Source organism: Oenanthe melanoleuca, chromosome 1, assembly GCF_029582105.1.
Source record: "Oenanthe melanoleuca isolate GR-GAL-2019-014 chromosome 1, OMel1.0, whole genome shotgun sequence".
NCBI classification, from domain to species: Eukaryota; Metazoa; Chordata; class Aves; order Passeriformes; family Muscicapidae; genus Oenanthe; species Oenanthe melanoleuca.
The window spans coordinates 98,862,875-98,887,345 of NC_079333.1; the positions used below are offsets into that span (position 1 = coordinate 98,862,875).

The 24,471-nt window shown below is 39.9% G+C and overlaps 1 protein-coding gene across 6 annotated transcripts; it reads right to left on the reverse strand.

Moving 5' to 3' along the window:
* Positions 1 to 430: 430 nt before the first annotated feature.
* On the reverse strand, positions 431 to 23,979 carry ACOT9 (acyl-CoA thioesterase 9). 6 transcript variants are annotated; one of them, XM_056506102.1, is made up of 16 exons: positions 21,865 to 23,979; positions 20,460 to 20,551; positions 18,889 to 18,915; positions 15,977 to 16,022; positions 12,222 to 12,392; positions 12,092 to 12,129; positions 9,962 to 10,045; positions 9,271 to 9,374; positions 8,348 to 8,421; positions 7,649 to 7,716; positions 6,581 to 6,692; positions 5,434 to 5,524; positions 4,578 to 4,663; positions 3,739 to 3,826; positions 3,401 to 3,551; positions 431 to 3,166 (listed from the first exon to the last, which is right to left on the reverse strand). In XM_056506102.1, exons 1-16 carry the CDS (start codon positions 21,876 to 21,878, stop codon positions 3,108 to 3,110), a joined length of 1,305 nt encoding a protein of 434 aa, XP_056362077.1. In that variant the 5' UTR covers positions 21,879 to 23,979; the 3' UTR covers positions 431 to 3,107. The 6 variants fall into 6 exon arrangements, with proteins under 6 accessions (XP_056362077.1, XP_056362086.1, XP_056362095.1 ...); XM_056506111.1 differs by lacking the exon at positions 18,889 to 18,915; XM_056506120.1 differs by lacking the exon at positions 9,962 to 10,045.
* Positions 23,980 to 24,471: the final 492 nt, after the last annotated feature.

A 24,471-nucleotide genomic window follows, 5' to 3' on the forward strand; every position in this document is an offset into this window, starting at 1 on the left:
CCAGAGTGCTGTACAATGTGACATGGCTGCAAAATCTGGTGTGGCTGTAGAAGAATGGTCCACACTTGAAAAAGGATTATCAGAAGCTGTTACATGAAGTTCGAGTGATTTTAGTACTTTTTTAACCATAGGATAAAAACATTTGAAACAAGGCACTCCTTCGGGCACTGAGTTCAGCCAATCCTACAGAAATCTCCTTTTGTATCACTATTAAGTGAGAGGGTAAGGGGAGGCACTCTTCACTGCATTCCAAAAAACAATGGGCACAGATATTTGCTTCCTGCTACACAGCCACAGTCAATAAATTATATAGATAAGCCTACTATAAATAAAAAGGTTTTCTAGCAATTCCTTTAGGTTCTGTGGTAATGGTTATTCCCCTACAGCAGTGACAGGCAAGATACAAGTTGCAACATAAACCCAACAAGAATTACTTTGAAATATTTTAATTCTAAATGTGAGATCTGAGAGTATTTTTCTCACACACACACAAAGGCACAAAGCAGCATGCATACCCTTGAATAAAGATACCAGAGAGGGTGACAGCTTGGAGTTACCATCTTGGAATAAAAAATACATACATACAGCAATAAACAGAAAAGCATGTATCTTTTGCTTACGTGTATATACACACACACACATTCTGTATGGCTGTACATACATTCTGTAAGTACTGTCATTGTCGTATGTGATTAAGTTATCATGAACATGGAGAACACATCAATTCTTCTATGCATCTTCATTTGTGGCATTCATTTTCTTCATTGTGTCCACAGGTTCTGATGTCACACCGTCCTCTATATTCTGTTACATCTTCTTCTCCTCTCCAACCCTTTCCCAAAGGCTGAATTTAGAATTATGATACATTTTAAATACAGCTGAAAAGTCAGTAGAGGATTAATTAGGTATCCCCTTAACTTACATGTGTTATAAAAAAGTGATTCAGGTACGATCACTGGGTCAGTGATAAAAACCTGCAGGTACTCAGGAGTAAAACACAGTTCTGAAAAAGGTCCTTTCATTTCCTGCCTTCTTTATTATAGACTACATAGACTGTTAAAAAACAGTCTACACTGAGCCCTGCAACAAGGGATTGATCCCTGCAACAATGGGGATTGAGATACAATTTCAGTTCTTGGTGTGGTCAGTCTAATAGAGTCAGTTTTAGAAAGGAAAAACCTAGAAAATATGATTTATCTCCACAGCATCATAACAATTAAAGAAAAAGATTTTAATGTCAGAGCTCAGTCAGCACTGGAGTGTGGCTGAAGAGAGAAACTCTGTGGAAGGAACCAAGAGCTTAGCATCAGGGCAATGCATGAAGCTGTTCTGGATCAGGCCACACCCCTGTGCCTCCCCCATCTAACTCATCCAATACGGCAGCTGAATCTTAAGAAGGAAAGGCTGATGTCTAACATGCTGATTATTACAATGCTCAATTACAAGAGCTGCTAGGGGTCATGAACTTCATACCAACCTAGCACCAAAGGAAACTGCTCCAAATTGTGACTGTCTCAGGCTTTCTTACTCAGAAATAAAAGCAACATGCTGCTTTATCAACGTGCTTCATGCATCTGTGCTGATTGACATTATTCCTATTTGCTGCATCCTCTTTTCAAAAGATTTTAAACAGCACAGGGAAGCCAGAATCTGTTCTTGTGTATTGAAAGTCATCACATTTTATCCATTTAACCCCTGAGCCCAATTCCTCTTGGGTGTCCTGATCAGTTAAGATATCAATCTTGATGTGAAGGAACCAGAGATCCAGTTTCATGCTTGTGACATTCCCACAGATGAAAACTGATGCCTCCCATCCACTCAGCTTCCTGATTTCAAGAAATTGAGTTTTATGTGCCAGAAACTGGAGATTATTAAAAGTTTCTCCATTACATCGCAAGCACTTCAATATTAAGTACTCTGTTCCTGTTATTTATTGGCCATAGTATGATCACCATGTTGTCCCCTCTGTGCTGGGGAAGTCCTCTGTCCTTCACAGGTAAGCTTGATAACCTTTAGAGCTGTGCAAACTCATACTGCACTACAGCCCACCAAGGGAAGAGATAAATAATCCAGCAGAGGAGGAGACAGTCCTCTAGCTGTACCACCCCTCAGTGGGATAAAGATCCTCCCATCATTCAGCAGCTGACCTGGGATTTGCTCAACACATTCTCAGGACCCCTAACTGCAGCACCAAACATCACCATTACCATCTGGGTAATGCATTTTACCTTTTTTTGTTCCCAGTCCTTAATAAACCAAAATGTTCTGTTCTACAACACAATTTCCCAGTCCCAGTCTCACTAATCAGACCTCTAGTCTCCAACTCGTGAGAAATAATTCACTAAGGAACTCACAGCTGTATATTAAAACAAAGAAACAAAAAATTAGGAGATGCTGGCAAGGAAACAAACAGAGTGCTAGAAAATACCATATAGCCACCTCACTTCATTGCAAAAAACAGTTTCCTCCCAAGGGAACAAGAAACCATCCAAACAGAAGCTGCAATAACCTTGTAAAATCTCCAGTGATGGGAAACACCTTTCCACTGTGCACACACTAGTAACTTCTGAGCCTCTGCTGCTGCTTAGATGCATGCATCCTTGTTCAAAAAAGAATTATGACCCTTAACCTAATTTACACAAGAATCCAGGTCAAACTGCTTCACCCATGTAAATCTACTTATTGCACATCTTTTTCTGACAGAACTTCTATCCCTTATCAGGGAAATACAAAGCAGAGCTGCTAAGGGAAAGGCAGCAGATGGTGACAAGACAGCAAAGGTTATAATGAGATCTCTCAAAGTAAAAAAGAGCGTCTATCCAAAGCCTAAGACTGCATTTTTTTCAGCCTCTTTTCCTAGCATTGGCATGTAAAAGATTTCAACAAATTCCAGTAGTAAAGAAAAAAAAAATCCAAATATATGCATATACATGAAAAGTTCTGAAAAGGCAGGTTTTGGTGTGGAGTTTGGGTTTGGTTGGTTTGGTTTTGGGTAGTTGTTGGGTTTTTCTTTGAGTATTACAAGCACCTGCCCATTAGCCACCTCTGGTGACAGCTCTTGCCAAGACAGCATGCTGCTGCACTGCTGCTGCAGCACCCAGTGCCTGTCAGATTTCTTTCATGACTGCAGTAAAGTGTCGCTTCCCATCTAAATACAACATGGACTCTGAAATGAAGTGGAGAAAAGAGAGAACCACATTAGTACCTTAGTATCAATACTGGGCAACTGCAACTAAACAGACTGGCAAAATTAAGAAGTAATCCACACTGTCACCAAAGTACAAAATCTATGCAGTTTGCCATGAAATCCTGTTAAATTATTTAAATGCCAGTGTTCCAAGAAAAAGAAATTAATCTTTTTTACAGAGTTATGATGACAACATATTAATGGAATACTTGCCTCCATATGTCTTAGGTACAACTTGTGGGACCTCATTTTCTGATATAAATGTAAAATGGAAAGTATTGGTAGTATGGTGCTCTCTGGTATTTGCATTGTAAACTTCACTGTGTACTCGAACCTGGATGTAATTTTTTTCTGTGTAACAGACCTACACAGTTAAAACATGAGTTAGAGCTTGAAATTTGTCATCAATACTGAAAACTGTCACAGAATTAATTACACCATTTAACAAGAAAAGTCACACACTCTCCTAACACATTGTTAATTATCAGTGACTAACACTGGTGACAGTAAAGATAAGATCTGCTCTTTTTCAAAAGGAGATCAACTCCTACCTGTCCAGAAAGCAGCAGTAAGGATCCAACTTCAACTGGCTTCTGAAACATGATATCATCAACAGATACAATAAAGGGTCTGGAACCCCTGAGGAAGCAAAAGAGAAATTTCTTCTCAAAAATGAAAAGGATGTCTGCAGAAATTTAAACTATCTACTTGTCAGCATTTTAATGAAGGGTTACTGGAGAATAAATCTCTTCCTTAAACAGAGGCTACAGGAAGTGTTAAGGAGTTATGTCATCACTGGAGGAAATCTCTCACACCAATGAAGTACACACTTTCTAAGGATACATTATTGCACCATTATTGTATCATATGGCTTACACTTGCTAGACAATCTTCCGTTTTCAAGCACTGACACAAAACCACTCAACTTTGTATCAGGCTTTGCATACCCCATTAAACTTACATATAGACCTTTGCTGGGTAATGACTTCAGTCACACTTCCTAACCTCAAGCAGTTAATAGAAAAAGTTTAGAACCCATTCCTCTTGTGTACTGAATGCAAAGATGTAATATTTACTTGATAGAATGAGTGTGAAATATGGTTGAAAAGCCCATCTCAATAGCTTGGTAAGATAAAAGAAAACAGAAAATGGATGTATTTTCTATCTTGACAAGTAATGAAACCCAAAGGTCCATGGAGCAAGATGCCAATCTCTTTGTAGATATGATAGATGCTCCAAGGAAAGCAGCACTGTGCACTAATAGTGCATGATTCTACCAGATATCTTTTTTCAACTCAAACTGTCATTTGGTTGGTTAGCTTGGGTTCCCAACCTCTGTGTATCAGCAAAATGCCCTGGATTATATAAATATTGCAGGTCCACAACTCACCCATAGCTGCAAGCAGTTGCCCATCCCAGTTCATATGCCTTTCTCATGAGAAAACCCCCAAAGATCCTATTGAAGATGTTCCGTTCCTGTACATAGAAACAAACACCAAATTCTTTTCACAGGCTTATGTTGAAGTCTGCAGTTCAGTTCACAGTATAACAGAAGTCCCAACACATGAATATAGAAAAAGCACTACTGAAATACGTATGTAAAATTCAAAATGCCCAAGGCAATTTTACTTAATAGGAGCTCATCTGACTAATTTGACAACCTAAGATAACAACTCAAAATTGTATCAGCAAACAAAGGCCAAACATTTTGCAAACATTTTGCAAAGGAATTTCTTTGCACAGAATGAACCGTCTGGTAAGAAAACAAGGTCATTAAAAATCATCCATTTTACAGTGGTCATCCATACAAATAACAAAAAACTAGCAAAAGAAACTAGGCTCTAAATTGCAAAGACAGCAGAAGGCAAACAAAATAATGGTTTGACTAATCTTAGGCAAAAATTCATAGTCATAGAATGGCTTGGCTTGCAAGAGATCTTAGAGACATAGTTCCAACCTCCCTGCTATAAGCAGGGACACCTTGCACTAGAGTAGGCTCTCAGAGCCCCACCCAGTCTGGTTCTGAGTATTTCCAGGGATAAGGCATCCACAAATTTTCTGGGTAATCTGTTCCAGAGCCTTACCACAATCCCAGTAAAAAATTTCTTCCTAATACCTATTCTAAACCTCTCCTCTCTCAGTTCAAAGCCGTTACCACTTGTCCTGTCACTGTGTGTCCCTGTAAAAATTTCCTCTCAAAGTTGCTTACATCACTTTCTGTAATTCATTAATATTTTTCAAAATACCTCAGGATGGCAAATATCCAGGCCTTTTAGCTTTGCATCTTCCATCCACACTGAATTGGGTGGTAATTTACGACTTCGGAAACTCACTGTCCTTTGGAAGAGACAATAAACTTTATAGTCCACAGAATTAGCAGAATTCAGCAAGCCAAAAAAAGAAGCATAAATAGCAAATGCTAAAAAAATCCACAAAATCACAGAACACAAAAATAAACCCAAAACAGAAATGGTATCACTAAACACTGTTCCAGCTGACCTTGAAGCATTATCTAAAGCTGTCCTTTGATTTGCTATTGCAATAAACCTATGCTCCTGATCTTTAATAAGCTTCTGCTAATGTTAAAGTTTATATGAATGAAGAGGCTTGAGAAAGGTACATGAAAGAAAAGATGAATAACAACCACAAAGTACACACTTTGTCAGAAAAGCCTTGCTCTGTTTTTTAAGTCATAATAGGAAATAAAGGCACAAAGTGAGCTAGTAGAATAATTCAACATCAAACATGCAGACAGTTTTTGAAGTTTTCAAACCCAGACAGAATGTGTACAAAGTACAATCGCTAATTTTAAGGGAAAGCAGGTCTGCCTTTGGTAAACAGCTTTAAAAACAACAATTGTATAGGCTAATAAGTTAAAGAAATTATAAATCATCATATATACAATACTGCACTAATGTAATTATATATTATTCTATCACTGTTGCCATCAGATGACTTCACACCAATCTCAAGTGTAAGAGAAGTATACTAACAACTCCCTCAAATAATATTGTCAGGTATTGTATTTAAAACACATTGCAAGGTTATTTGGTTAAAAGATGGCCAGTTCCTGCCCACACAGTTTTTTAAATTAGGTATCATGGCAGAAAACTGATTGTGCAAGTCATGACAGCAAAACTATTCCATTCTCTTATCTGGCTGAACATCATTAACCTTTTTCCTCAAAATTATTCCTAACAGCTTGTTTAGAACAACAGAAGACTGTTCTAAGAGCTGCAGATGTCATATTAAAGTTTGTACCTGCATTTCAAATAAACTGCCACATAATTTAAATGTGCATTTATTCCAGACTACTCTGTTACAAGCACCCACTCAAAAGGCACTTTTCTCTTTCACAAGATGTCAGTTCTTCTTCACCCCTCCCCTTCTTGCCTTGTGTCCAGTGTATTAAGGAATATGTCATGCACAATGTTTCTTTCTTCTGCAGTGGGAGCCATTTTCAGTAAGGAAGCAGTGCTGAATTCAATCCTCTTCAACTTGTTCACTGAATGTTAAAAACAAAAACAAAAACTAAAACATAGTATTAAAGCTCAAAGAAAAAACAAATAATGGCTCTGAAGATTTTAACCTGAAATCAACTCTCTTTCCATTTTCCCTTTCCCTCATAAGTTAAAAGCTGTAACTTCTTGGTCCTATAGATCCAAAGAGAAATTTGGCTTTTGTAATTGACTGCAGTGAAATAAAAATAAAGCAGAAGTTCACTAGTAGCTCACTAATGTGACGAAGAACTTCTACACATATTTTATGACACCCACACACTGTTCTTACAGAAAACTTGAGTACTGCCCTCAAAGTACAGAACACATCTAACAAGAAACCCTACAGAACAATCAGCTCCAGGTTTTGCCAATGGTACAAGAACAGAAGTTTATGACAGAACTCATTACCACATGCTGCAGTGATTGAAATTTTAGCTTAAAAGATCTCCTGTCCAGTTTATACAGTCTTCAGTGTTTTTCTAATTCTCCATTTTAAAACTCCAGCTTGAAACAAATGGGATGGAGCTACATGCTCCTTCCCCTGTTCTCCCACTTTTCTTTTCCTGAATTTCTTTCCAAAAGGAACATGGGCACACAGATAGATGAGGAGCTGTGATATCCTGCAGGCCCACCATGGGGTAAGCAGTTGGCCAGAGCATTAGGAGCCCCTGTGCTGCAATCAGATCCAAAGCAGAAGGAGTATCCTGACAAGGCAGAAGTCCAGAGGGTGTGCAGAGCACCTCAGGAGTGTCTGTCAGTTCAGCCAAAGAGTTCCCAAGCATGCAGAACTTTTAAACTTTTAAACTCTCTTACTCTACTGACTCAAATGAGACAGAACAAAGATCTGATTTAAAACAAATTAGGAGCATTTCTAATTAGCAGAACTCCTGGACTTTGCTTCCTTACAGCTATTAAGTTGAAACTGAGGCAGACGTGCATACTACCAGGAAATACAACATACATTCCCCTTGCTTGAAGACTTCTTCCTCCTCAGGGCTCTCAGGAATGAGTGGATTAACAAATGCTGGCCTATGGAAAGGAAGGTGTTTTTAAGTTACAAACTTCAGAAGAATTTGTCCAGTAAATACACTATAAGAGCCTTCCTTTTTTGCTTACATATACAGTACAAGATGAAATTACATAATTCAGGTTATAGGATAAAAATAAATATGGCTGCCAACAGAATATCACACTAGTTTTAACTCTGAGGAAGCAGTTAAGTGATCCAACCACTAACTAGTGCAATCAGGAAAGAGAGTGACATATCTGTAGTTCTTAAGAAGTTAAAATTGTAGTCATGAATTATGATGAAGATTGTCCAAGAAGAACCACTGAAACTCAATCATTAATTCAAACAACTAGTATAATGCAGGTGGGTTTCTGACAGACTTATTCACTTCTCTGTTCATTCAGACCGGCCACTCAAACACACAGAAAAATCTGTTTTTAAAAAAGGGTCAGATCCCAAGACTAACAGCAATTCCTGCTTAAGTAAGTCTGAAGTTTGTCAGGAAAGTTAACACTTGCCAGCAAAAAGCATCAACTATGTGGTTTATTTACCACCTACATTATATGACTGCTACACATTCAGAGCAAGCTGCCATGTTTGCCATTTTCAGCACAGCAGAAGTCAGGAAACTTTTCCTGTCCTACAAATTACCGTTTATTCTCTGGGTCCCGGGCCACCATGACAAAGGTGGCATCTAACACAGGGTGGTAATTACCATCATGAAGCTAAAAGAGACAGGAGAGAAATACATTATTGAACTCGAAAATTGGAAATGTGCTCAGCAAGCTATTTAGTTGACATAAACTCATACTGTTAATTCTGCTTACTTTCACATTCTGTCATTCCTTCCAACATCTCTCACATTAGGTCAAAGATAAGGAAATAATTAAAACTTTCATTTCAGGAACTCTGCAATGTAAACATTTACCAGGGAATAAAACTTTGAGCTGGGAGGGGAGGAAATCAACACAGTCATTGCAAAAGGACCCACTTAACCTTTACTCTGAGAAATGCCATAGCTTTTTTTTTTATATATGTATATATATATATATATATATATATACACACCAAATTGCCACTAATACCAGCATTGTAAGGAGTTCAGAACAAAAAGGTGTAACATTATCTTCTACATCAGAGACTTTATTTAAGGAGAACAATTGAATAAAAAAATATTTCCTGTTTACCTGAATTATCACAGTATCACAGAATTATTTGGGTTAGAAGAAACCTTAAAGACATCCAGTTCCAATCCTCCTGCCATGGGCAGGGACACCTTCCATAATCAGGTGGCTCAAAGCCCTATCCAAACCAGCCTTGAACACCTTCAGAGATGGGACATCTCTGCTTCTCTGGGTAACTTCTCCTCACAATAAATAACTTCCCACTATCTCATCTCATCTCATCTCATCTCATCTCATCTCATCTCATCTCATCTCATCTCATCTCATCTCATCTCATCTCATTCTCTGTTTGATGCCATTCCCCCTTGTCCTGTCACTACACACTCTTGTAAATTCCCCTTGAAGTACCTTATGCCTGTCATAAGATGGAGAGAAGTCACAGGAACTAACCTGAAGCATGTGCATCTTCACTTCCATGGAGGTCTTCCCAACCCAAGAAACATTGCCTGTGAATTTGATGTCACAATCTGGATGTATAATCTTCTGGCACAAATCTACAAGAACAACATTAGGGGTTACTGGAGACAGATCACTCACAACTAATACCAGACAGGCCAGATTCTCTAGGACCTTTACGTGATTTGAAAGCGGCAACACACACAAAGACAACCCAGAAAAAACAGTTGTTGCAAGGGACCATGCTGCTCATCTGCAGTTTCTGCCTCTGCAGATTTCTGAAGCCAAAACAGGAGTAGGAAGCAGTCACACAGGTGGACAGCAGACCCAAGGGAGTGTTCAGCTGAACAGGCAACACAAGCAAGGTCCAACTCCACCATACCAAACACTGCTCAATAATGAAGCTAATAATCTGCATGCCAAAATAAAAGTAAACACAAAAGTGCAGGAACCATGGAAGTTGCATTTTGAAGGGAAATGACACATGAAATGCTGAAAATCATCTACAAAACCCTCTTCCCACCTCGTGTCAACAAAAGCCAGAAAACTTCAAAGCTAAAACAAGATGAAGTGAACTGAACAGGATTGAAAAAGGTATCCTCAATAACAACCATGGGAAGACAGTAGCTGATGAAAGAGTAAGACAAGCAGATGAAACTATTTTATTAACTGAATTTTCACTTACTGATTTTATCCACCAGAGCTGTAACTATGGATAAAGGAGACCTTTGCTGCATTTCCTGCTTGGTGTGAGTGTAGCAAATAAGAACTGTGAAGAAATCAAAAATGGAGCCAGCTCTTTAACAAAAACATAAGTGGAGCTGATTAAAGTTATCTTTGCAAAGCGTAAGAGGTACCTGGAAAACACAAACTAAAGTATCCCACTATGCAAGAGCACAGCTTCCACATCTTTATGTATATAACACATGAGATTGCTATAAAGGAAACAGCAGCAGTGTCTCAGTTTATGTGGGTATTTACTTACTACAAGGATAAATTTAACTAAGCATTTTAAACCAGCTCATCACTTGACTTCCAATCCCACATAATCTCTCAGCTCTACCTCTGCAGCTCCCTGTCTCAGACTCTTCCTATCTTCTATTTTGATTTCATGAAGGCTGTTCAAGGATATATGCTATCTGAGGACTTTTTAAATACTGATTCCTTTAAAGAGGTAGAGATTAAATAAACTGTGCCTTACAGGCATGAAACCATAGTCAGAGATATTTATCACACTGCAATTACTACTAGCCAAACCACTATTTAAACTAATTAGCTCTGTTCATAAGAGCACACCCAAGTAAACAGACTACTTGGAGTAATTCAAGGCTACAAAGATATGGCTTTTTTCTAGTGCTCATGTAAATTTTCATTCAACTGATCTTCATTATCAAAAATATCTGTCATGTACTTAATGAGATAAGAGAGAAGGAATCCCCATGTGGACCATTCACTTCAGAGTTGGAATTGACAAGACTTGTGGGGCACTTCCAAAGCAAAATGTTCTGTGATCTGTGTTCTGGAAGATCTCTAACCTTCCAAGTAATCTAAGATTTTTTTCCCTATGTTTACTGGAGTCACAATTCTAAAACCTGTTAAGCCTATCAACTTATTTTATCAATATGACCACCCTGAATATTGTTACATTTGGATAGAATCTTGATTAACCCAAAACAATGCATCCTGAATGGAACTGACTGGAGCCCAGTATGCCTGCAGACAAGGAAAAGACATTCTGTCCTTTCATAGGCAAAAAATTATATCTTCACAGATTCCAGGTGAAATTAAACAAGGCACAGAATGAAAAACAGGCTCATCATATCTAACAATGCAAGGTAGCCAACAGTTTGAAGTCTGCTTTCCTAACTTAGGACAGACACTGAAACTAGTATCTTCCACCTCCCAGAAAGAAATATCAGTCATGCAGCCATTTCGTCTATCCTCAATAGATGTCAATAGACATGCATGCATTTCTTTCTCTGCCTTCCTCAATTTTGTCCATCTGGAACTCAGAAGGAACAGAAAAAAAAAGATATTCTATTCACAAATTTCCTTTAATAAGCACTTAATTCTTTGTCAAAAACCTCCATCAAAAAGCTCCCAACAAGCTGTGGAACTTGAATGAAAGAGGAAGTCAGCTGGTGATGTTTTATGAAAAAGTGTCTCCAGTATCTCCAGTTCTATTAATAACCTCACACTTATAATACAAAAGGAAAAGATGGTGAACTTTTCAAGACCACAAATAAATAAAAAAGAGAAAAAAATTTAAAAAGGTAACCCATGGAACAACTGAGTTGGTTTTACCCTTAACAACAATTTGCAGAACTCAAAACCATTTTTTTTCAATTTGTTCTCAATGGATACATTACATGTTTTTCATCTTACTCTCTTCTCCCCAAAGGGAAGATTAAAATCTTTGCATCTCATTAACTACTGGCATTTGTGGCCATTTTTGTTGAGGCTTTTTTTTAAGATTAAAAAAACCTGTAAGTTTTCATTTTCAATATGCACTCTGCAAATTTTCTGTGAGTTCACACTCAATGCAAATTCATAATCTAGGATCACTTTTCAGTAAATCATTTGTGTCGCTGGTCCTTTAAAAATCTGACAGAGGCAAGAAGCTGAACAATTTTGCTTCCATCTGTTCTTTATCATCCTTCCTTCTCTTTCAGTACCAGCATCTTCTTTTTCTCCTTCCCTTCTGAGGTGGCAGAATTATGAGTTTCCCTCAAAGGTCATACTGTGTCATACCAACCAGAGCTCAGTAGTCATCAAACTCATGCTGTGCAGCCTTTACAAGGGCATAGGTACATACCTCCTAAACTGTCAAGATCTTCAAGTATCCTTCCAAACCTGCAATAGAGGGTTTTGACAATTAAATACTTACATACATGGCAAACAGAAGTTAAGAGTTTTCTGTAGGTGTAACATGGTTGCTTTGTTACCTTACGCTGTTGTGTACATTCAGGTACTTTTCTCTTATTTCAGGCTGACTTCCTAGAGGTAGAATAACTTCCAAGTAGCTATCCTTCATTCTCCTAGGAGGGAGATCTTCCTGCTGTTTTGCCAGTAAAGTATGAAGAGCTTTTCTTTCTTGCATTGCTTGCACATGATCCCTGGTAAGAAAAAAACCTTTGTTCTGAAGTACAACAAGAGAACTAAAACCCTAACTAAAAGATGTCACATCAACAACTATCAAAGTTAAAACCAAAAAGTAGTAGAAATAGCAAGACACAGTGAACGTGCCTTTAAAAGAAAGTGAAATGCACAAAATGAGAGATGCTAAGCAAGACTATTGCAGAAATCTTTGAAATAGTTTGTGTACAAGTGGAAAGCACATACTTCACACTAGTGAGATAAACAAAATGCATCTAATTCTGAATGCTACCAAAATCATTCCCCTTGAAAAGAACAAGTCACACATAATTTAACCTATGGGGTTTTGTGCATATTCATGTCTTCCAGAGCTATAGTATCACAGATCTTCCCACACTGCCAATTTTGAAGGACTGACCATCAATTTACAATCTCTCCCAAGAAGTAAAAGATGTACAGTGTTGGCTAGCACTAAGGACAAGAGAACTCATCTGCTAAGATTTGCCATCATCCATAGGGGAGTTCCCCCTTTGCAGCATCAGTTCTAACAGCAAGCTAAAAGACAAAGAAAACTAACCTACTTATCTTTCTTCCTACCCAGACATCTTAAAATCATACAGGAAAGTTACAGAAAGAAACAACGCAGAAAAAGGAGAAAAATTCCTTCAGAGCTGCTTTTCCAGCACCACCAAGTCAGAGGGGCTGCAACTCTCACAATGGAGAAGGATGCAACTTACTGTCACTTCTTCCCAATCTACCAAATTGATTCCTTGCACAGATATCTCCAAGATGTAACAGTCTTGCACAACACACTCTCTTACCTGTTCCAAAGTCCCCTCCCCTTAAAAATGCAACCTGACTGAATACAGCAAGTATTTCATAACATCCCTAGAATCAATACCCTTCTATTAAAAACCCAAGGGTTGAACATGCAACAGTTCTGGTATAAATCCAAGGCCAAGCAGTAAACAAAAATCTATTTCATAGAGCAAGAGAATGCATAAAACACTAAGCAACCAAACTTAATGGTAAATTTCAGGATGTGTGCCATTCCTTCAAGTTGTGCTTGCTCTATTGCTGGGATTTCAGTGACACTGTGTTTAACAAAATCAATAACAAAAAAAAAGGAAAAAGAAAATAAGTAAAGAAAACTACAGAAAAACTTTTCACCAAAAAGAAATTTTGTCTTAAGTTTTGACTTTGGATGAATTCTGGGTATTAACCACTAATTATGAAGGCTTACTTGGCTTGAGTAGTATTTCAGAAAGTCAAGCTTCAACATATTTATATTCCCCCTTTTCTGTTTAATATGTTTCGGGGAAATACAAATAATCCATGACCAAAGAGAGTGAAAGTCAAGCCAAAAACTTCAGTTAGTTTCATTTGTTTATTTGTTTTAAACATGAGATGAGGTTTACTTCATCTGGGCAACATGATTACCATGGAGTTCAGAGGAAACAGAAAGATAACAACCTCCTGCAGAGGGTTAATGTTTAAAGTTATGCCACTGCATAGAAATGGAATATTACTGGATGACTAAAGAAAGATGCAAGGTCCAAGATGATGCATATTCATGCTTTTTTAAAAAGTTTTTTCCAGGTCTTTCAGTGAAAGGCTTAAAATAAATTAATCAGAAAATAAAGCAGAAATTTGTCTGAAAACATAAAGAAACCTAACAACAAAAATGCAACCATATTCTGTTTTCACCAGCTCCATCCTGGCTCCTCTAAGGTCAGCAGCAGAATTCTTCTTAACTTCTACTTCAGAATGTGCTCTTCGATATGCAGAAGTATTAGGCTCAATGCAGACAAATACTGTTACACACTGCAGTACTAGTCATACAGTAACAATAATTCATCTAAATATTAACTAACACCTGCCCTACATTCTAAGGGATGTTTACATATTTCTGAAATGGCCACAACTTCATCTAGACTATATTTAACAATGAACAGATTGATAGTTTTAACTACAGTTTAAGTATAAAACTAAAATAAACACATAAGCAAGATATTTCTTTTTAATAACTAATGCAAAATGCCACTGGTCTTTACAAGAGAAATCACAAACTAGTCTCCTTTTAGCAAAATCAATGGTTAAAGATGTTCCTCCAATATGCATGCCTCCTCTCTCCCAGCATTCCAGGCATGTGCACATCAGTCCTTCCCTAGCTCCCTTTTCAGGACCCCTATCAAGTTGTCCCTCAGATTTGTTCTCTTTAGTCATTCTCTGGCCTAATTCAGTTAAATCCCCAGCTGTTCAGTCTCCACATATATCAACTCATTGTCACTCTATTTTTAAAGTGGGCTCTCAAAGGCTACACAATCCATGTCCACTAAACCTCTCTGTATTAAACCTGTCACTCTCAAGCACTCCCATCTCTGGTCTCCCTGGCTTTACTTCTTCATGGTAGCTAAAGGATTCACTACTCTGCAAACCATTTCTGCTCTATTTTGTACAGCACAAGAGAAGTCCTGTCCAAGAAAAACACTGCTGTGGTGATCCTGGCCTCAGTCTGCCCTCCCTCCAGGATGGAAGCAGTGGAGGAGAAAATAGATGGAAGATCAGATTTGACCAGAGCCCTCTAAAATCTCAATTTTCAAATGGTATTTCCATATGGCATCGTTCTTCCTCAGCTGTTCTAGGACGTAGGAAAGACTTTTTCATACACAATTTCTAGAGCCCTTTCTAGCTGACTTGATGAAAAGTTCAAGCTCCCTCATACTTAGATACTACTCTAACTAAGCAAAAGTCAGCTTCCCAGATTCAGGCATTTTGTTAAAATGCCTAAAGTTGTGTTTAGACAAACTGAGTTAGAAGGCCTGAACACATCAGACGCTTCACCCAGGAAAGCCTATCTTCATTTCCCTATCACTGCACAAAGTGGGAGAAAAGAGCTCACCAAACACAACCAAAATTAACAAAAAACATGGGACCAACCAAACTGCAATGTGTATTCCTCCAGACTGCTTGCTACACTTATTTTTCCAGACTGTAACAGCAGAGGGTTACAGTCAATTCTGGCTTATCCAGTGTAATGGAGGGGGAGGAAAGTAACTTGGATAAAACCAAACCAGCAATTATTTAAAGCACATGTAAGTTAATCAAAAATGAACTTAGAGGAGGCAAAGGAAATGCTGAAGATGTTCCTGATTAAGGAGACCCTAATCCCAAGATGACAATTTTCCAAGAAGACATAGGTGCCATTCAGAATGCAGCCTGCTACACAGTGAACAAGCTCAGCTGCCTCTGCATCCAGTACAGGATAAATCCACCATGCTGGCAATCCACCTAGAGATAAGCAAGAGGTAACAGCAACACAGCATTGACAGCCAGACTCTACAGCTCGTAACTCCCATTGGATTTAAAGTTAGTGGGACAATCCTGTAAGCACCAAGATCAAGTATTTTGTTTTTGCCAGAGAAATCTTAAAAGTTTGTGATCCACAAAGTACCAATTCAGAAGCTTTGTTTTCAATTACCATTTAGTGGGATCTTTTTCTTCTCTTGACAGCAAGCTAACTTTTGGCAACTTCCACTACCACAACCCTGAGCTCCACCTTGGTTTCACAAATGAAGTAAAATACACATAATGCACACTGTACCTCCAGTTGGTAGATGCTCCCACTATATCCCTCAATCTGCTCCGCACTGGAAAAAAAAAAAAATCAAAGCAAATCAAGCTTAGCTCTGCAAGTGATAAACATGAGGTTGCCTGGCTTTAAAGGCACAATCCTCATCCCAGAACAGGAAAATTAAGCAAATTCATGCAAATAGCAGCCCAGAAAAGTTTGGCCAAATTTACTGCTGCTGTTAGTAGGCATATCACAGTAATGGGTTGAGTAACACAATGCCATAGCTTATTGCATATAGTCAACAAAGAGTGTTTGTTAGTGCAATCAGTCACCTACAGTGCTAATTAATAGCTGAGAGACAGCAAGGATCAAGACTAGATTGGGGAATTTTGATGTGAAAATATTACAGCCTAAACACAAACTGTGAAGATAACAGAAATCAGAAAGTCGCTAGAGAACTTAAAAGGCAACGGTACAGCTGGGAAACAAGGAATGAGGAGAATACCAACTAAATAATCCCACCCACGAGGCAGGCAATATCAGCAGACTAGTTCTTGCCAGCATGGTTTCATAGCCCAATTTTTTAGCAGTCTGAAAGAACATAGGCCTATACAATTTATTCTGGCCCTCTTTGCACTCTCAGAGTTAACAGTAGCTCTGCACAAGTTCTTCCTAAATTTCAATAATAATCTGCATAATCATCTTTTCTCAGATGAGATTATTAAGTGTGCTAAGGCCCCATCAAATTTACCAAACTACTCCATGGCTGGTGAATGTTGGCTATTTGGAAATATCTGAAAACAAGTAGCAACAATTCCCAAGCTCAGAATAGAAGTTGAGAATTGTATAGAAGGGATTCCTTGCCTATTTACACAGATTTTTTATACTAGGAGGTTCAAATATTAGGGACATATCAAGGAGAGTAACCAAAAAATATTCAGAATTTCATGGTGAAATTGAAAGAGGCTGCTGGTGAGTCACAAGCTGATCCCTTATCAGGCTTGGCATTTTTCAAACTAAATGACTAAATGGTCAGAGTATTCACAGTGATCAGCAAGCTGTCCTATAAACCGTGGAGCAAGCCTAGCTGAATTCCTAGGATTTAAATCACATTCCACTTTCTCAGTCAGATCCTCTTAGCTCTGCCCCCTCCTCCTCAGTCACTTCAGCTTCTGCCCAAGTTCCCCCACACCACCACTACTGCCATACCCCAAACCTCCCCTTCCCTGTTCCTTCCCTCCAGCACCTGCAGCCCCTGTCCCTGCACTCCCAGCCTGTTTCTGCTCTGCCTGCCTCCTAGAGAAGCACCAGCCTGAGCCAGAGGCAGGCAAGGGAACAACTGCCAGCCAGCACATGGATCCAGTGACTCACCAACAGCCAGCAAACACCAGGGTCCACAGCTGATCCCAGCACCACCTCTGGCACCCTAAGAAATCTCTGATTTGGAAGCAAATTTTCACAAAATTTGTGGAAATATGTTTCTCTTTGAGACTGGTGGCTCATCTATTTTGGGTCACATCAACAAAATGTTCTGGAAGAAGAGAAGAACAAGGAGATAGGCAGGCAAAGACAACTTAGGCCTTATTTCTTTATAAAATTAGGCTAAAACATGTTTTGAAATTAGAAGACTTCTACTACTGATTCTAAGAACAAAAAAATTTCAAGGAAAGAATCTGACTGAAAATCTTGAGAGTTGATTTCTCTTGGAAACAGGGAAGGTTTGATTTCTTTTTCCTTAAGCAGCAGCAGGCTTGCTTACAGAATAGGTATTACTTTCTTGTTACTCATCCTCCACCTGTGAAGCTGCCATAGCATGCATTTGATCAATACAGTGTCAGCAGAAAAACCGTTACAGCTTCCAGAATACAAAACCTCAATTTTTCAATGGTGTGCAGACTGTGCTGGGATGGACAGGGAATAAGAAAGAATAAACAGCACTTGCTCTTTGTTTAAACTAAATTCATCTTCCTTTTCAACTCTAAAGAGGTCAAAAGTTCTGAAAAAAAATCTTAGGTCCAAACCTGCAAAAAGGTATATAAGCTGTTAATCCCATTTAATACACCTGATTTCAGTTTTTGGTATAAAAATAAATAGTATCCAGGCAGAGAACACATTAAAAATTATATCTTAACAATAAAAGGGACAAAGTGTAAAGCCAAATCTAGTCCATTTTACGGCTCATAAATACACAGTTTTTCACTTTTTCCTTTTTTCCTTCCTGTGAAAACTATCTTGCTCTTCTAGATATTAGAAATTTAAGTAAGTAACAACAGAAACTTAAGTAAGAAAATTAAGCACAAAAATCTATAAGCTATTTATTTTCTTATCTGGCAAATGTCTTAAGTGTGCAAAACATTTATAGCAAATGGGACTTCTCCATCATGCTCACGTAGCATATTTCACAGTATCTCCTAAACAGTGATCAGTGAGTCATCAATGCCAGAGCAGCAGGGTATGAGTTTATTTGCACTGTGCTGTGGAAAAGGACATGAGGAGGGCAGTTAGACAAAATCACTGCATTCATCTCTACCAGGGAGATCCATGCCCCTCGTGCTGGTGCCTCCCCAGCTGCATCGAGGATCAGGCAAGATCACCTGCTTTGGTACAGAGCTTGGTCTGGACTTAGGTGAAGAATGCAGACTCAAATGTCTAAAATGAAGCCAAGTACTGCAGGAACTGCTGCCCTGAGAGATTTTGTATCCCACAAGCCTCTTAGAAACGTTTAATCCAGCACTGCAGACAGAGTGTGCTGACAGAGATTTAGTGCAACAACACTGCCACAATTAAGACCAGGGCCATTCACCAAAGGGGCTTTAAGCAAGGCAACAGAGAAGAATTATGGCACTTCATTTTTCATCAATGCTAAAGTAAGGAAGAACAGTAGCTGAATAAGTTTAGTGTTATAGCAAATATTTTAATATGCACAAATTACCACAACACACCATTTTTCACATGAATGGGTGACTGTCCTGTGGAGTACAAAACACAGGTTAGATTAACAATGAAAATAAACAATGCAATTTACATCTATAGCTAATGTTTGATTATTCTACCTGCTTCAGTTCTGTTTAGGCACATGTTCCTTAATTTAAGTAACTGCAGGCAATATATCCTTGCTTGATTTACAGTCTTTTTGTTTCCAACTCAGTTTGTCCTTTCCTTTCAGGCCAGCTTTCCAGTTCCCTGTCATTGACTCTATATGGTATCTGCTTGCAGTAATCCCAAATAGTTCCTCAAACTTGGCACTATCAAGTACGACTGACAAACACTGTTAACTTTGGAAAGACTATCTGGAGAATTTTTCAGGAAGTGGGATGAGAGTTTTTTCAGAGGAAAAGTCCTACTTTGTGTAGCCTTTGGGAGGGCCATGGAAGAAGTGAGGGCGTTCACAACAGGAATCCAAAATTGTGAAAAGGAAGCATGTGAAAAACCAGTAAGAAAAAGTATTTGGTGTTCTGTGAAAGCATGGATACCAAATTGAAGGAATAGTTTACATAACAGTAAAACAGTTTACACATCAGCAAAAGTTTGAATAATTTCAAAACAGAATCTCAAATGTTTACAGTTAGTATAGTCCACAAATTATTAGTACCCCTTGGAGTACTAGGATGACCTCACTATTTTTACTGGCCTTCTAGATGCCATAATTTTCAAATATTCAAATAAACAATCAGGGCAACTTGCAAGTATGCAATATTCTGTATCCTTGTTTCTCTCCTTTAACATCCTAAATTGCCATTTATTAACAACAACGAAAATAAGTTCTCTAACAAGAAATAACCCTCATTTTCTCTTTTACTGGATAACCAGTAACTATTGGTGAGTTCTGTTTAGAAAACAAAGGAAAAAGGAACATCTCAGTAATAAGCAGAACACCATGAAGGATTTATTTGTATCTGTCTCCAGCCTTTTTCCTTCTGCCCTTTTCTCAGTACAAGGGATTAGAATGTAAGAAAACCTTTTTAAGAGCTTCTGAAACAGAAGCATTATGGTTTATTACTACTAGAGCACTGAAACAAACTTTCAACACAAAGCTTTATTGACAAGAGCAATTTCACGAGGCAATGCTGCTGATCTGATTAAAAGATTTCTACAGATTCACAAAATTAACATGATTGATAGATTAGAAGTTCTGTACGGCATTATTTCCACTCAATTCCCCATTTCTTGGCCATTCTCTCCAGTCTCACTGTACCTATCTCCACTACATTGACTTTCTACCAAGACCCAAGTTGAGCAGCAGTCATCCTGTCAGAATAGAACCAAGCTCTGCCAAGGCTGAAGAACCAGAGGAGCCTCTAAACCTGGAGTTTCAATGATTATGCATATTTGTGCCATTCACCTCCAAACACACAGTGATCATCTGCTGCTTCCTAAACACTAGTACCATGAGCTAACAGACAAGGGCCTGTTCATTATCCAAACCATATTAAAACATGAAGGTACACCACCTGAAAAAATAAACTCCTTAGTAAAATCATTAAATCTTCTAGAGCACAGCTATTTTCTTTACCTTCAAACATGTCAGGAAGCCCTGGGGAGGCACGGGTCCCAGAAGTGAGTGTCCTAGCCAGAACAGAAGGAAGCTTTCTCATGATGCACAACCTACAGGCAGAGCAGAAGAATTTAGTGTCATTAAAAATAATCATATGAAAATAATTTAGGATTTAATTTTGGAATTTTGCTGGTGACTTCAGAAACACCAGTCCTTATTTTCAGCTTGAATTTTAGAACTAGATACTATCAGTGCAACGGTTCCAAGACAGTTGAAATTCCTACTAACACCCTTCCTTATCTAAAACCAAGAAAGAAGAATGTTTCAGTGGCAGGAATTGTTCTCTTCACTGACTATTCAGATATCCTGAGACAATCAACTTAGACTCAACACCAGCTTCTACTCTACAGCATCTCAACACAGATGGGGTCTATGTGCTTCTAGGAAACAATCCATGACCCTAACCATACACTTCCCCTGCACTTGGCTGGTGTGCATAGCAGTGGAAGGAGGAAAATCCCAGAAAGGATTTCACATGGTCTAACAAGCAGTCCCATTTAGCTAAGCCCGGTTTTCTCCTCCATGGCTTAGGACTGCAGCAACTCAAAAAACCCTAAAGTGCAGGATATAATCCTCTTAGCCATTAAGCAAGAAGGGACAATCATGAAACCCTTACAGAGAATGTAATCCACCCACAATTTACTAAGTGTTCGGTAAGGTACTAGCCAGCACTACTCTTCTAGGCAAGCATAACTGTGGTAACACAAGAACACACTTATAGGTATATAAAATTCCTTGTGATAGTTCACAGATCATCCTGACAAGGAATATGGATTGCTGGACCCTTAATTTTCTTCCTCTGCGACTGGGGCTCCACCTCAAAAAAGGAAAGGTGGCAGGTCCTCAGGCACCAACAAAAAAGCAAGGCCATTTATACATCTCTCTCTCCTCTTCACGTATATCTACACATATATATCATGTACACACGAGCTTTCAATGCCTGCAGATACACATGGAGGCCTTACGAGAGTAAAAGGGAACACAAACACACGCAGGGGGGAAAAAAACAAACTCTGAAGGGCAGCGCAGTCCCGTATGCACCAGGAATGACGTGAATTGCGATGGTGGAACGCCTCCGTGACTGCTGCAGCCCCTGGGCCCGGCGTGTCACGGCCCGGCCCGCAAACGCCTTCCCGCTGCAGCCGCACCGCCGGGGCCCCTCAGGCCCGGGCCCGGACCGGCCCCGGCGCCGCCCCGGCCGCGCTGCCCGCGGCGCCGCTCAGGTTTCGGGGCGCCCCGCCCTGCCGCGGAACGCGGCGAGACCGCGGGGCGAGGGTCGGGACACGGCCTCCCCTGCCCAGGCCCGGGCCCGCCCGGCGCACCGTGTCCCCACCGCGGGCATGAGGACGCGGGGCCGCCTTACCGGGTGGGCAGCATGGTGCTCGACGGGCTGTCACCGCGGGGCCGCGCCTGCCCCCGCCACACGGTCCTACGCACCAGCGACTCGCGGCTCGACTCCGCGCCGCCCGCAGCTGGGAGCCCTCGCCCTGCCCACCCGGGATCTCCGGCCTGCCCCGTGTGCGTGTGACAGCGCGGCGCGGCCGCTCCCCGGGGCGGAGGTTGGGGCAGGACGCCGTTAGTCGTCGGGCGGTCCCGGCAGAGCGGGCGGGCCCTGCCGGAACTTAAGCATCGTGGTTTTTTGTTGTTAATGCTCCGTTTTCCCCTGTGCCGTGAGGAAGGCGGGCTGGCGGCGCTCAGCTGGGCGCTGTGCCCGGAGCCTGAGGCGCGCCCCGAGCCGTCACACGGCCGTGGGGAGCGCGGCCTCCGGCCCCGGCCCGTCACTTGGGGGCACTGCTAGGGAACGTAACTGAGAGCCTCGGAGTTCTGTAAGGAGAAGAGGCTTCCGATCTTGAAGAGTGACGTTATCACTCTGTACAGTTCCCTGAAAGGTGTCGGCCAGGTGGGGTCAGCCTCTTCTCCCAGGCAACCAGCAACAGGACGAGAGGACATAGTCTTAAACTGCGCCGGGGAGATTTAGGTTGGACACTAGGTAGAGCAATTTCTTCACAGAAAAGATATTTAGACATTGGAATGGACTTTCCCGGGAGGTTCTGGAGTCACCGTCCCTAGAAGTGTTTAAGTAAAAATTGGGTGCGGCCCTCAGTGCCGTGGTGTAGTTGACACGTTGGTGTTCAGTCACAGGTAGGACTCGATAATCTCGGGATTTTTTCCAACCTAACTGATTCTGTTAATATACGGCTGTGTTAAATTAGCTGTGTGCTTCGCAGAGCAAATAATCAACAAGTTCATTAATCAATCTTTTTTATTCCTGGGAGTAGAAGAAACTTAGAGCAGAGACAAGGGGCCTGCACTGGGGTGTGTGGCAGAGGGGCAGCCCTGGCTCTGCACCAAGACTCCACCGAACCCATAAGGACCAGAGCACTCGGCATAATCGTGTCTGCACCCGGGGACTGGGATATGTACACGTGTCCAGGTGCAGCCCCTGGCTTCCACACCACCCACAATGTTTGTGGCTCTCACTAGCCATTTCAGCTTGCCAGCAAAACAGTGTATACAAGAGGTACAAGTTAGCAATGAAGTTGTTAAGCTCACCTTGCTGAAGACTTAGCAAAACACCAGCGATTGGATGAGGTTATGAGAAAACATGTTCTGGCAAACACAAAGTACATTAACCAGAGTATTCATTACATGTAAGGGTAACACCTGAAAACTAGATGGTCTTTAAAGTCCCTTCCAACTGAAAGTATTCTGTGATTCCGTGAAAAAAGCTGAGGGCGCTATTGCAAAGCTTCTCGCTCATCTGGTCGGGGAGGTGGGGAGGGAAGATGTGAAAACCTGGTATGTGTCCATGCTGAAAGTTCAAAAATCAAGGTGCCATGAAAACAATCACCTCTGGGCAGTGCAGAAGACTGTGCCGAAGACAAAACTGTGACTGTGATACATAATAAAAAACACCTACTCATTTCCTGTTAGTTAAGGGAAAATTTAAATTTCATAGGTTTCTTTTTAAAGCCTGAGTTAGTTCCCCCTGATTTAAGTGAACTGCAGGATCAGACTTCTACTGTATCCAAAACTGAGACCTGGCTGGATTCTTTCCCAACATATATTTGTATAATTTCTACACCCCAAATCATTTGCACACATGATATAGGTGATTTTTGGATTTAGGCAGATAATTAGTTATGTCTAAATCCCAAATTCATTAAATTGCATAATTACAAATGACAGATAAGATGTATTAGAATACAGGAAATAGGATTCTACTGATCTAAAATATGCTTTCAAAAATAATAAATAAAAATTATGGTCCTTTTATTGCCAGCATATGGAAATTCATGTAGCTTTATCACATGAAACTGTTAATTTTGCATTTGCCCTGAATTCTGAGCATTGCTCATGCAGTATTTATTTAGTATTTGTACTATTCTGAGAGAGATTAATACTTTTTTTATGTACAGTCTAGTGTTGATAAACTGTACTTTTAAGTGGCTTAAATAAAATATCAGAAGCAACTGTGAACTCATAAATATCAGCACAAGGTCTAAGGATTAGGAAGAAAACATTCAGTTGAAAATGGTAAGAGAATCCCAAATATCCAAAATCATGAAAAATTACAGGTCAATACTGAATATGAATTGCCTTTTCTGTATTTTGCTCCAGAGATTTGACAGGACATATAACTTGGGTTGAAATACTTGGAAATATTTATTAGCACAATCAAAAATCATTAACTCATTACATTTTAATGTGGAATAAGGAGGTTTTATCCTTCTCCACTTACTTATTACAAACAGAGAACCTCTGAGGCATGAGAGAGGCATTCATGCAGGAATGCAAAGAATCTTCCTAGCAAAGGAGGAAATCAAAAATTAAAACAGGGGAAGAGAGTTTGATTAGTTGAACAGCAAAGAAAGAAAGCTGGTGCCCACTTTGAGTCTTTCTGTCCATTCTCCAAGGAAAGAGAACATTAGAAAATTTAGATGAAAATGGAAACATGGTTTTGATACAA

Excerpts from the sequence above, each read along its gene's own strand:
- ACOT9 (XM_056506102.1), bottom strand. Across the intron at positions 18,916-20,459 it reads GCTTCCTGACATGTTTGAAG|GACAGTCACCCATTCATGTG; the intron begins GTAAAGAAAATA and ends TGTACTCCACAG. Across the intron at positions 3,167-3,400 it reads TGTACCTAAGACATATGGAG|AGTCCATGTTGTATTTAGAT; the intron begins GCAAGTATTCCA and ends ACTTCATTTCAG.